The sequence below is a fragment of the Eriocheir sinensis genome, chromosome 5, assembly GCF_024679095.1.
Source record: "Eriocheir sinensis breed Jianghai 21 chromosome 5, ASM2467909v1, whole genome shotgun sequence".
Lineage (NCBI taxonomy): Eukaryota > Metazoa > Arthropoda > Malacostraca > Decapoda > Varunidae > Eriocheir > Eriocheir sinensis.
Genome location: NC_066513.1, coordinates 12086956 through 12101467, shown reverse-complemented (window position 1 = coordinate 12101467; position 14512 = coordinate 12086956). Strand labels below are relative to the sequence as shown.

The 14512-nt window shown below is 41.5% G+C and overlaps 1 protein-coding gene across 1 annotated transcript in view; it reads right to left on the bottom strand.

The window, feature by feature from the left end:
- LOC126984357 (uncharacterized) overlaps positions 1-14512 on the bottom strand; it is a gene marked incomplete in the record, with an annotated part of 141274 nt that overhangs the window by 27560 nt on the left and 99202 nt on the right. The window contains 2 exon segments of the mRNA XM_050837970.1: positions 4065-5219; positions 7208-7451. Of these exon segments, the coding sequence (XP_050693927.1) occupies positions 4065-5219; positions 7208-7451 (1399 nt within the window).

Genomic DNA, 14512 nt, shown 5'->3' with positions numbered 1-14512 from the left:
GAACCACCGAGGAGGCGATGCTTCTGGCATTTTGCTTCAGCTCAGTGGGACGACCTGAGGATGTACTTTTCCGATTTCCCGTTGAATGATTACTGCTTCCAGGATAGAGACCCCTCTGTGTGTGCCCAGCACATCACAGAGGTGATTGTCTCTGGAATGGAAGCATACATTCCATGTACTTTCTCTACTCCTCATGCTAAAAAGCCTTGGTTTAATCACGCTTGTTCTCGTGCTGTCAAAGATAGAAAGGCAGCTCACAAAAGGTACCAGAGCCTTCGAACTCCTGCCCCGGAATCATGCCAAATCTATACTCCGACTTACCAAAAACTCCTTCATTGATAGAAAATGCCAAAACCTTGCTTTTGATAATTCTTCCCATGACTTCTGGCATCTAGCCAAAACCATCTCCAACTTCACTTCTTCATCTTTCCCTCCTCTCCTTAGTCCTGATGGCACCACCGCCGTCTCATCTATCTCTAAGGCTGAACTCTTCTCTCAAACTTTCTTTAAAAACTCCACTCTAGACGATTCTGGGCATATTCCTCCAACTCATCCCCCCTCTGACTCCTTTATGCCTGTTATTAACCCTCTCGTGCACCATAAGTTTCCAATAAGTTTCTGTTCCACTCATCATTCATTTCTCAGGCCCGACCGGCCTTTTTTTGCCGCTGCGATACTCTACATTCATGGATGTATTTTACCCTCACAGATATATTGTACCCTGATAAATTTGGTATCAATGGCTTCATAAAGACTTGTACTAGAACATGCACACACACACACACATATATATATATATATATATATATATATATATATATATATATATATATATATATATATATATATATATATATATATATATATATATATATATAAACAATACAAACGTGTTTCAAGTCTCTATATAGAGTATTGAAGACAATAAATCCGAAGTACCAACTCTTCCCCAATCGCTAGCTTGAAATTTTGTGGGCCAACTTTTTTAGCCTAATATATGTTTCGAAGCAGAATTTAGTAAGGATTCTTATGGCATCCTCAAAATCCTCATACACCTATTAGTTCCCGAGTTACACTGAGAAAACTGTATTTTTTTGCCCTCCCGTCAGAGTAGGCTAACAAATAAAAATCACTCAAAGCTTCTCATCTCCGCTCCTTAGAAAGGTTGCCAAATGTTACCATCACAAAACTTATCCCAACAAATGACGCTCCCAAATCTGATGCACTTTCACCGAAAACTTAATTTTTAATCAATTTTTTAAACTTTAATGACGTGCTTCGGGTCATCGTGCGCCAGGACCTTTTACCCTTTGATGACGCGAAATGCGTCATCGTGCGCGAGAGAGTTAAGATTCTTAAGAATGATGTTTTCTATGCCTGCTCTGGCCTCAATCCTCAGAAGGCTTATGGACCTGATGGAGTGCCTCCTATTGTCCTTAAAAACTGTGCTTCTGTGCTGACACCCTGCCTGATCAAACTCTTTTGCCTCTGCCTGTCAACATCTACTTTTCCTTCCTGCTGGAAGTATGCCTTCATACAGCCTGTGCCTAAGAAGGGTGGCCACTCCAGTCCCTCAAAATACCATCCTAAAGCTTTGCTTTCTTGTCTATCTAAAGCTTCTGAATCAATCCTTAACCGGAAGATTCAAAAGCACCTTTCCATTTCTGACCTTTTATCTGATTGCCAGTATGGGTTCCGCAAGTGGCGTTCTACTGGTGATCTCCTTGCCTTCCTAACTGATTCTTGGTCATCCTCTCTTAGCCGTTTCGGTGAAACCTTTGCTATTGCGCTGGACATATCAAAAGCCTTTGATAGGGTCTGGCACAAATCTTTGCTTTCCAAACTACCCTCCTACGGTTTCTAACCTTCTCTCTGTACCTTTATCTCCAGTTTCCTCTCTGACCGTTCTATTTCTGCTGTGGTAGACGGTCACTGTTCTTGCCCTAAACCTATTAATAGTGGTGTTTCGCAGGATTCTGTCCTATCTCCCACTCTCTTTCTGTTGTTCATTGATGATCTTCTTTCCAAAACGATATGTCCTATCCATTCTTACGCCGATGACTCTACTCTGCATTACTCAACTTTTTTTAATAGAAGACCTATCCAGCAGGAACTAAATGATTCCAGGCTGGAGGCGCCAGAACGCTTAGCCTCAGACTTTACTATTAGTTCCGATTGGAGCAAGAAGAACTTGATGTCCTTCAACACCTCAAAAACACAGTTTCTCCACCTATCCACTCGACACAATCTTTCAAGCACCTATCCCCTATTCTTTGACAACACTCAGCTATCACCTTCTTCAACACTAAACATCCTCGGTCTATCCTTAACTCAAGTCTCAACTGGAAACTTCATATCTCTTCTCTTACTAAATCAGCTTCCTCGAGGCTGGGCGTTCTGTACTGTCTCCGCCAGTTCTGCTCCCCCACACAGTTACTATCCATTTACAGGGGCCTTGTCCACCCTCGTATGGAGTATACATCTCACGTGTGGGGAGGCTCCACTCACACAGCTCTCTTGGACAGAGTGGAGTCTAAGGCTCTTCATCTCATCAGCTCTCCACCTCTTACTGAAAGTCTTCTACCTCTTAAATTTTGCCACCATGTTGCCTCTCTTTCTATCTTCTATTGATATTATCATGCTGACTGCTCTTCTGAACTTGCTAACTGCATGCCTCCGCCCCTCCCGCGGCCTCACCACACACGACTTTCTACTCAAGCTCATCCCTTTACTGTCCAAATCCCTTATGCAAAAGTTAACCAGCATCTTCACTCTTTCATCACTCAAGCTGGTAAACTCTGGAACAATCTTCCTTCATCTGTATTTCCTCCTGCCTACGACTTGAACTCTTTCAAGAGGAGGGTATCAGGACAACTCTCCTCCCGAAAATTACCCATCTTTCGGCCACTCCTCTAACTCTTTTTAGGAGCAGTGAGTAGCGGGCTTTTTTTTTTTAACATTTGTTACCTTTTTTTATGCCTTTGAACTGACTCCTCTGCTAAAAAAAAAAAAAAAAATAAATAAAAAAAAATAAATAAATAAAAAATAAAGTAAAATTGCAGCTGCTTTTGTTTTCACCAAGACCACATAGCCTTCTCTAGCATGCCAGGAAGGTACTCTTGGAGAAGAAACAAAAAAACTAGGTAACTAACTAATGCAAAGCATACGCCAGGAGTAAGTCGCTTCACTCACTCATTTTACTCCCTGTGGTCCTCCCGAGCAAGCTCCCACGCAGCTGCCCTATCCATCCCAAGTCTCTCCCAGCAGGATCGACTGACTTGCTCCAGCCATGAGTTACACAAGTGTCCAACGTCTGAGAGGTGTGCCACATACTCATATACCCGGAGTTGGCATTCACAGACTAAGCTGCTAACAGGCCTCAATTCAGTTTTATGTAGTTGCTGGTTTCACAGCCACACAGCAAGACAGGAAGCACAAGCAACTTAAAAGATTAAAATCTTGTCTGCCTGTATAGATGTTGAGTGCCGTATACTCATATGAGCGAGTCCATAACACCGCAGGACAGGCCAATTCGTCAAATGACTTCCTGGTGAGACCCACCATTGTTATGCACTACACTATAAAAACTGACTAACAAAAATTGATGCTGGTTGGACTATGAGGCAAATCATGGGAGTGTACAGTTAAAGTTATGGGCCTATTTTGATCAAATAGCAATGTAACAGGTTTATATCTCCTGACTGGCTGGCTGCTTGTTGCTCCAAAACAAAACAACTGTTGCAACTTTCATGAATACATTACTGTCACCACCAGGCACCTTGTCCCCTAAGCCATGCCCCTTCTCTCATCCTCTCTCCAGGGCAGCACTTATTTTAAATTCAACCTCTGGCAATATGTCTTCGAAGCCCCACCCCCATCATGTGCCCACTCTATAGGTTTAGGGTAGCATCAACTTCATCTCAAGTACCTTTCTATGTGTATTTTTATGGTATTGGCCATCTTTTCAAAAAAAAAAAAAAAAAAAAAAACAGGCCTCAGCCATGACTCAAGGAAAGTGGCATGGCTTAGGGAACAAGTTGCCTGATTATGGCTATAGTACCGACCTCAGTGGCCGCCGCATGACTGGTGCTGCGTGTGGTGGGTGGAGATGCCTCTTCAAAAACACTCTTGGCTAAAGTAGGCTGCTGTGACTGACTTGATTCACTCTGCAGCTTTGTGAATGATGGAGACTGCCTCGGGGATGAGTTCTGCTCCTGTACATCATGTTGGCATGACTTAGACTGGCACGAATTGCTGTATGGTGAACTGTGGTGCAATGGATTAGTATTTGGTGAGCTTAACTCATGTGGGTCAGTCTGGGGTGTTCTATGTTGGAGTGACTCACTACAGGGAGCTAAAGACTGCTGTGATGCACTAGACTGTGGGGTACGCTGGCGAGAGGCAATGCTTGGGGTGCTGGGGTGGTGCAAAGTAATGTGTGGAGTGTCGCTGTGACCTGCTGAGCTTTGTGGTGTGGCAGGAAGGCTTGCAGTGTTGTGTGGTGAGGCTGGGGTGTGGCCTGCTGACCACCCTTGCCCCTGGGTGGTTGGTGTTGTGCAGCGTGTGGCTCGCGTACGTCTGCCACTTGGTGTCGTGCGAGGGGATGGTCGGCGACGAGAGGCAAGAGCTAGGGCTGCCTTGGCTGCCTGGGTTTCACGCTGTGTAAAAACGAACTCCAATATGTTGATCACCTCCTTCATGCGACCCAGCGGCAAACCACAGCGCCAGAATGACAGGAGATGCCCCTTGTCGAGGAGGAATGTTGGATGAGGAGGACTGCCTTTCTGTTCCTCATCAGGATGAGCTGTCGTAGAGGAGACAGGGGGAGGCCGCTGCATCAAGGCTACAAGCGTGAGCTGCGTCTTGTCGGGGAGGGTGTGGCTCCTGGACAGCGCAAGTTTGGGTGGCTGGACTGTAAGCTTTGACTGTGTTCCTGTGGAATATGGCAGAGCACTCTCTAGGCTAACCTGTGGCTCTTGTCCTGAGCCACTACTGTGGGAGCCTGACGTACGCTGGGTGATCCGCACCACCTCTCCCTCCGTCAACCTAAGTTCCTTCATACGGGCCTGTAAGAGCCGCACTTTTTCCTTTAAGTGCTGCAGGGCTGCCGGCAACTCCTCCCCACGCTGCTCCAGATCCAGCAATACTGTGTCTGGAGAAACTGTGTCATCCTCCTCCTCCTTCTCCTCCCCCACTCTTGATGTGTCTGGACCAGGTGTCTGAAGGGGGAAAATATTTGGAACACTATAGTATTTTCCTGGACCTAGGAACTACACAAAGATAGTCTGAAAGTAGGTATGAAGATAAAGAAAGCATTGGCAATACTTAACCCTTTCACACACCAAAAGTTTAATAAGTTTCTCTTTCCACTGCGACATCCGTCTGGGGCTCCCTAAGGGGCCTCGCGGAATGGCCTGACCGTGCAGCAAATTTTTTTTTTATCATGTTATCGATTTCACCCACAAGTATTCTTTTTTCTGGCATTATTATATATCGTTGGTTTTGGAAGAGATTATTCTGCCTTATGAAAGAAAAACATTATCAAGAAATGCAAATAAATAGCGAAGTTTACCAACTCTGAAAAAATGATTTAAAGGGACGACAGTTGTGCTCACAGGCTGCCTGCTGAGAGGCAACTAAACCACGGGCAATTGTCACTTCAAATCCAATGGCACGAGAGAGTTGACAATTAGTTTATTTTATTAGCTTGAATCTGATGCAAAATATTTTGCCGCGATTCTGAAAGATACTTTATTTTTGACGATTTTTTAAACGTTTTTGACATGGTTCGAGTCAAAAGCTGATGTAGACGATTCTGTTTTGACGCGAATCATGTCATGGTGTGTGAAAGGGTTAATCTTGAACAAAGTGATTGTGAGTGGCTGGCCATGAAACGATGTTTTATCAATGTACGCCTACGCAGGGTATGCTATTTAAAAGGGGTTAGAACACATCTCCATCACCCAGCAGCAGGTTGAGGATGTGTAAACCTGTTCATAATGGGATATATTGCTCTTTGATGTGCCTAGTTGATAATAAGTATAATTAATACAGAGGTTGTAGGCTATTTTAGGGTGTAACCAGCCTCAAGAAAAGGGCAGCTCTCCTTTACAAATTATGTACATTTGCAAGGCATCTCAGAAATCTAACCTCATGAAAATCAAGGGACAACATTACAAAATGACACTTACTCTAAAGCATCATCAAACATAGTTTGTCATCATCAATCAACTAACATGTTTTGTAAACTGCTGATGATTTAATATTTCTTTTTAAACAGACATCATCTTAAACAAGAGCATAGTTTTAGAAAACTCAGAAAATAATGATGGGGAGAAATGAGAAGAGTCTGAAGTCTACTGGGGAGCCCCAAGGAGCAGCAGATGCTAAAATAAACCTTGAGTTGATACAGAGAAGTGCAGAACAGCAACCCCAGGAGTTATAGAGGGGCAGACAGAGAAGGGCAGATACAGAAGAGGTGGAAGAGGAGAAATGAAATTAGAAACTTTACTGGAATAGGATGAAGCACCCTTTCATACAGCAAACCAGGTGGATATCTTTCCATCTCTATCTCCGATGCCCTACTCCCTCACAGGAACTTCCCTCCAGGGGGTGGCCGCAGAAGTGTCTCCATCTCTCCTTGTTCTGACACTCCCTCTCAGCACACTCAATCCTGCTACTTCCAACTCTCTTGCTCCAATACTCACTCACACTATTGATCCACTTCACCAGGTAGATAGATGTAGCTAAAACCTTTACTGGAGTAGGATGAAGTAACCTAAGAACAGACAGTGAGCAAGGTGGATAGATGCAGCTAAAACCTGAAGGATGAATTAACCTAACATCAAACAGTGAACAAGGTGAAGAGATGAAAGTAAAGTCTCAGCTAGAGCCCAATGAAGTACTACCTTAACACCAGAACAAGAGAGCTGAACAAGAGGAAAGGTATTTGTCTTGCCATGGACTAGTGATGGCTGCCACTGGTGATGATGATGATGGAAGAATGCCTCTCTCAAGGTTCTCATGGTTCTGTGTGTCTAGTGTTAGTGTACTCCATCCTGCTGCAGCAAAGGTTTTGACTGCATCGATCCACTCTGGCCTGACTTCTGGAAATCCTGGGCTGCCAATCTGATACTTTTGATAATCATCTGTCACTATGAAATTCCTTCAATTAAAAAGAAAATAAAGGAAGAAGAGCATTACCCACCTGCTCCAGCCTCCTTTTCTTGGGGGACATACCCTCCCCACCACCAGCCTCAGGCCCAGCTGTCTCTCTGGTGCGGCGTGTGGGGTAGCGTGCAGCCGACGCAGCAGCGGTGGTGGAGGCCCGGGTGGCAGTCGTGGTGGAGCAGATGTGGCAGGTCCAGCAGGTGGCAGTGAAGGGCAGCTCTCCACACCTGACATGCACACCTGTTGACCCACACATGGTACACAGGAGCACCTCCCACCACCTGAGAAGGCATGTATACCCTGTTACTGAGAGCTCATGATCAACTGTGTAGAAGCATACACAACACAACGGCATATGTACCACCTAGAACAAACTCATGGAGTAAAGAACATGAAATCATGATTGAAGATACCATTCAGAGTTTAAGTAGAATACTCAAAGCAAACAAGAGAGTACTATTAGTTGGTGATTTTAATTGTAAAGAGGTAGATTGGGAGATGTTTGAAAGTGGTGGTAGATATGTGGCATGAGGGGAAAGATTGTTAAGGGAAGGATCCGTCTATGTTTTTAAAATTGGCTGAGGTTGTTGATTTTCATGGATGTTATGTGTAACATTGCCTTCACCATCATACCCAAGTTTCAAGTAAATAGTATCAATATGTATTAAGATATACTGATTTTTAAATTTTTTTCAAAATTTCAAAATGTATCTTCTGTCATCTTTGCATATTGTTTTCTGCCACTTGCACACAAAATACTTCATAACAATCCTAACAAATCGTATACCTTTTTTTTTCAAATCTAATAAACTTAGTCAAAAAAATTATTTATTAAATCTTGAAGTCTAGAATCTTTTTGTGCTGTACGGAAAAAGTATGACCTCTATCAAAAAAAAAATTTATACAAATTTTTCTAAATTAACTTCAGTTTTTACTCCAAAATTTTTATGGCGATCGAAGAAAGCATAATGGAGGAGATGCATTTTATGGTGTTGTAACCCTTGTTTTGAGAAAACGTCAATTGAAGTTTTTTGCCAATTTCATGTCATAGCGTACTCTAATCAAGTTATAATGTAACAAACCTCATACCATAATATGATGGTTTATTGCTCAATAATCATACATAAGTAATGATCAGGCACCTGGTTCCCCCCTTTTTAAAGGTATTAATCGCTCAAGGGTGAGGGTATCATGATCTCTCTCCGCTTTTCCCTTGCGTATTCTGCTCTTTTCCTCTTTGTTTCTACACTCTCGCGTACTTTAGGCATGTCTGAAAGAATTCAGAGCAATGGCAAGACTAAATGAAGGCATATGAGCGAATGGGAGGCAAGTGAGAGAACGTGACCTCTCTCCCTCAAGCTATAAAGAGCACTGGCGCAGGGCAGCCCTGCACAGAACGCCAACATGGTGTAAACGCTGCCTGACGTATGACCGGTCATTTAAAAGGCATTATTTCATCACATTCATTGAAAATAACGTAGCAACGTGACCCACAGTAGGACATGCGCACCACGCCCATCTACAGGGCATTTAAAAATTGGCTCGGTGGGACATTTAAATTTGTGGGAAAGAAAAACAAACTCTGCCGTTCGATAGCCTACACATAGGCGGTGTACACAGACCCTTAACTTCAATTTTAATATATTTTTCATATTTTCATAATATGCTATGGCGGATACTCCCCTTAAGATTGATGATGGAAAACTTGATGATGCAAAGGGTGAAGGAAAACACAAGATATAGAAGTGACGACGAACCAGCGAGACTAGACCTGGTGTTAACAAGAGAAATACACTTGAAGGATGAATTAAGGTACGGATGCCCTCTGGGAAAGAGTGACCACGTAATCAAAGAGATAGAAACGGAGGAGGAAGGAAGTGAAGAAGATGAATCATATAAAATAAACAGGTTAAACTATAGGAAGGCAGACGTGGAAAATCTTTGGAAATATTATGGACAGCTGGACTGGGATGAGCTAATGGGAACAAGTGAAGTGCAAGAAAAGTATGATAGTTTCATGGAGGCATATAAAGTAGGGGTAAAGAAGTTTGTACCAAAATACATACCTAAAGAAAAGGGAAAAAAGGGCTGGTTTAATGCAAGGTGTGTTAAGGCAAAAGAAAAAAGGGACAAAGCATGGAAAAGATTAAAAAGAAATAAAAACCAAAGGAATAAAGAAGATTTTAAAGTGGTGAGAAATGTATATGTGAAAATAAGGAAGGAAAAGGAAAAGGGATATGAAAAGGATATTGTGGAAAAGTGCAAGGAACATCCTAAACTATTTTATAGACTCATAAATGGCAAGATTAAACCAAGAGAAACAATTGAAAGACTGAGCGATGGGAATGTGACAATCGATGAACCTAAAGACATGGCAGAGTTACTAAACAAAAAATTCCAGCAAGTTTTTACTAATGAATCAATATTTAATGAGCCACAAGAAAACAAGATAAATGTTCATATGTAAGAAGTTACAGTAAATAAAGAGGAGATATATGAGTTGTTGGGGGAGCTGGAAGGGAGGAAAGCTGTAGGACTGGATGAAGTCTCAGGGTGTATATTGAAAGAATGCAGAAATGAGCTGGTTAGACCGATATATGACATCATTAAATGCTCAATAACAACTGGTACAGTGCCTAAGGAGTGGCAGAGGCCAAAGTGGTCCCCATATACAAAAGTGGAAGGAAGGAAGGAAGAACCCCTGAACTACAGACCCATATCATTGACCAGAGTAGTATGCAAAATATGTGAGAAAGTGATAAAGAAACAATGGATGAAATTGCTAGAGGAGCAAAATTTAATCACAAGTAAACAGAAGATGGCGCCACTATAAACACTTGCCTGCGCCATGACGGGCTGGGGCCGAATACCATCCAGGCCCCTCAAGCAAAACCTACCGGCGCAATAGGCGGGGATGTGGGGGGGGGGGAAAAAAAAGAAAAAAAGTATGGATTTAGAAAAGGGCCCTCATGTGTGGCAAACTTACTGAGCTTTTACTCAAGAGTGACAGATAAAATGCAGCAAAGGGATGGATGGGTTGATTGTGTCTACCTAGACCTGAAGAAGGCGTTTGACAAGGTTCCACATACAAGACTGCTATGGAAACTAGAAAATAAAGGAGGATTGAAAGGGAAAATGAAGAACTGGATGGAAAGCTACCTAAGGGGAAGAGAGATGAGAACAGTGGTTAAGGACATAAAATCGGAATGGAGAACTGTAGAGAGTGGAGTGCCTCAGGGATCGGTATTGGCACCAATACTTTTCCTAGTATATATTAATGACATGCCAGAGGGAGTAAATAGTTATATGAGCCTGTTCGCAGACAATGCAAAGCTGCTAAAACATATAAGAAACAGTAAAGATTACGAAATTCTGCAAGAAGACCTAAACAAGATTTGGAAGTGGAGTATGGAATGGGAGATGAAATTCAATGTGAAGAAATGTCATGTTATGGAAATGGGAAGAAGTGAAGGAAGACCAAAATGGACACATAAAATAGGAGATGGTGAAACATTAAATAAAGTACACGAAGAGAGAGATCTGGGAGTAATAATGCAAGATAACAAACAGCCAGAGGGTCATGTTAATCAAATATTCAGTGATACGTATAACATGGTGAGAAATATAGGAATAGCATTCCACTACAAGGATAAGGATATGATGAAAAAATTAATTACCACTATGATCAGACCAAAGTTGGAATATGCGGGGGCAATGTGGTCTCCCCATAAGAAACACAAAGAAACTAGAAAGAATACAAAGGATGGAAACAAAAATGGTTCCAGAGCTGGAGGGATTGACATACAAGGAAAGACTAAAGGAAATGGACTTACCAACACTAGAACAAAGAAGAGAATGGGGAGACCTAATACAAATCTACAAATTATTGAGAAAAATCGAAGAAGTAGACAATGAGGAGTTACTACTAAAAGAAGAAATTACTACCAGGAACACAAGAGGACATAGTAAAAAAACTGAGGAAGGGAAGATGCTTGAGAGACATAAAGAAATACAGCTTCCCACAAAGAAATATAGAGGTTTGGAACAGACTAAATGAGGATGTAGTATCAGCGAGGAGTGTGCAAAGCTTTAAGGAAAAGTTGGATAAATGTAGATACGGAGACAGGACCACACGAGCGTAAAGCCCAGGCCCTGTAAAAGTACAACTAGGTAAATACACAAACACACACACACACACGCATGTATGCACACACACACACACACACACACTATTGAAGCTGGTAACAGATAACCTGATGATGCAGTGGGTGCAAGGAGAAACAAGGTTGAGAGGGGATGATGAACCATCAAGACTTGACCTAATTTTCACAAAAGACGTGGAGTTGGATGAAGGAGTCAGTCATGAGTACCCCTTTGGAAAGAGGGACCATGAACTATTGGAGATGAAAACTTTGGAAGGATGTGAACATCGAGATGAGGCTTATAAGGAAAAAAGGAAAAACTATGCTAAGGCAGATTATGTTGGATTCAAGACTTTCTTCAGTGGGGTAGACTGAACTGATATGAAGAGGAGTACTAATATTCAAGAGAAATATGACTTTTTTATGAATATTTACAACAGAGGAATAGAGATATATGTTCTATACTACACAGTAAAAACTAAAGGAGAGAAAACATGGTTTGGATGGAGGTGTGAAACAGCAAGAAGAAATAGAAATAAGGCATGGAGGAATTTAAAGAAAAGACCAAACAAGAACAATAGGGACAAATATAAAAAAAAGCAAGAAATGATTATGTGAAAATAAGGAGAGGAGGAAGCTAAATTTGAAAGAAGAATAGTTTTTAAATGAAAAGAACCAAAAATGTTTCACAAATTCGTAAGCGGGAAGTTAAAAAGAAATGAAGGAATAGAAAGGCTAAAGGAAAAAAATGTATTCTACGAAAAGGACAAAGAAATTGCGGAAATATTAAATAAAAATTTTTATAAAGTGTTTACGGAGGAAACTGACTTTGACTGGGGTCTCAAAAATTGCAATGAGGGGAAACTGAATCATGTAAATGTTGATAAAGGAGAACAGATACAGCGATGAAAACCTTAGATGGAAGGAAAGCTATGGGACCGGATGGAATCTCGGGACAAGTGCTAAAAGTGTAGAAATGAATTATTGGAGCCACTTTATGATATAATAACATGCTCTATAAATACAGGAATGTGCCCTTAGAATGGAAGAGAGCGAACATTGTACCAATTTATAAAAGTGGAGATAAAACTGAACCACTAAATTATAGACCAGTTTCTTTGACAAGTGTAATGTGCAAGATTTGTGAAGGTATGGGTCGAACATTTAGAAGAGGAAAACATGATAAATGAAGGACAGTTTGGATTTAGAAAAAGGAAATTGTGTGTCACTAACTTACTGTTTCTATTCAATAGCAATAGACATAGTGCAAGAGGGAGATGGGTGGGCTGACTGTGTATATCTCGATTTGAAAAAAGCTTTTGACAGGGTTCCGCACAAAAGGTTAATCTGGAAACTACAGTAGTGGGGAGGAATGGGCGGAAAGGTTATCGAGTGGATGAAGGATTACTTGACAGGAAGAGATTAGAGTGATTAGAGGAGAAATCAAACTGAAGGAGAGTAAAGAGTAGAGTTCCCCAAGGCTCAGTTCTGGCACCAATAATGTTTTTGCTGATGATACAAAGTTTATAAGAAAAGTGAGGACGGAGGAAGACTGTGAGGAGCTGCAAAAAGACCTGGACAGACTATATAGATGGAGCCAGTTATGGGAGACTGAATTTAATGCAAACAAGTGCCATGTAATGGAAATGGTGAGAAGTAAAAAAAGACCAAGGAAAACATACAGGATGGAAGAAGAAAACTTCAAGGTGGTACATGAAGAAAAAAATTTGAGGAGTAACGATGCAACACACACTATCCCCAGGAAAGCACAAAAACAAGTTGTTTGGAGAAACCTACAGGATGATACAAAATATAAGGATATCATTCCATTTTATGGACAAAGAAATTATGAAAATAATAACAACAATGATAAGACCAAAGCTTGAATATGCTGCAGTTGTGTGGTTGCCTCACAAAAAGAAGGATATCAGAAAGCTGGAAAGGATACAGAGAATTGCAACTAAAATGGTCCCTGAACTCTCGAATATGACGTATGAAGACAGATTGAAGGAGACGGACTTGACGACACTGGAACAAAGAAGGGAGAGAGGAGATCTGATCACACTGTATAGGTTGGTAAATAAGTTTGATGAGGTGGACAGAGATGATCTCTTAACTGCAAGAATGCAGGGGCTGAGAGAACATAGGAAGAAACTTAACGGAACCTGTTTGAGTGACTTAAAATATAGTTTTTCACACAGAAGTGTTAACACATGGAACAGCTTGCGGGAAGAGGTGGTGGAGGCGAGCAGTGTCCAACAAATGAAGGAAAGGCAAAATAAATGTAGATATGGAGACAGGACTATTAGAGCTTACCTCGGACCCAGTAGACTACAAATAGGTAAATAAATACACACACAGGACCCACCTCCAGACCTCCAGGAGGGCGGCCTTTCAACCTTTTACTCCCATCAAATCTGTGCGTATTGCCAGTAAATCAACGGGATATTTTCCATGATCTTACGTCTGTGTCCTTCCCTTCCCTCTCCTCCACTTTCCTCCACAAATCTATTTATCACAACTAATATAAGGAAATACAATTCAGCAGATACATGCCATCTATGCATAACGCAAATTTCTCTGTATATTTATTCATACATCTCAAAATTATCAATTAATTTATGTTTCTTTATGTGCACCATTAAATTTTGCATGTTTCTATATATAGCACATGATGATTATGTTGAGTTTATGACTTAAAAGTTGTTATATTCAGTAGCTGTTTCAAATATGGCGTGCACGGCCAGACCACATACGGGACACGACACTGTTTATGCCTGGCCACGGTGAAAAGGTTAAAGCATCACTGTATAAGTAAGAACTTCCCAGTATGAAAACATCATCATCATCGTTAGACACAAGAAATTTAAATGATGCCATTCGTCAATAGTATGTAGAGAAAAAGGATGTTTAAAAAACTCTGTTGCATGCAGTGACGCTAAGTCGTCACTGAAATACTCCTAACGAACTGTAGGTCCCGTAACTGTGACTAAATCAAAGCGCGTTGTCCTCCATGAGTGACAAAATGAGAAATAGTGTTGGTTCATCAAATCATACGGACAAGATAGAGCGCTCTGGCGGATTACGGGAGGGAGGTGAAAATGTCTTAAGAATGGGGGGTCGTTCAAGAAGGCCATATATTGCCAAGTGACGCCTTAGGGTTGCAAATTTGCCACCCTTTCCTTATAATACAGAACCCC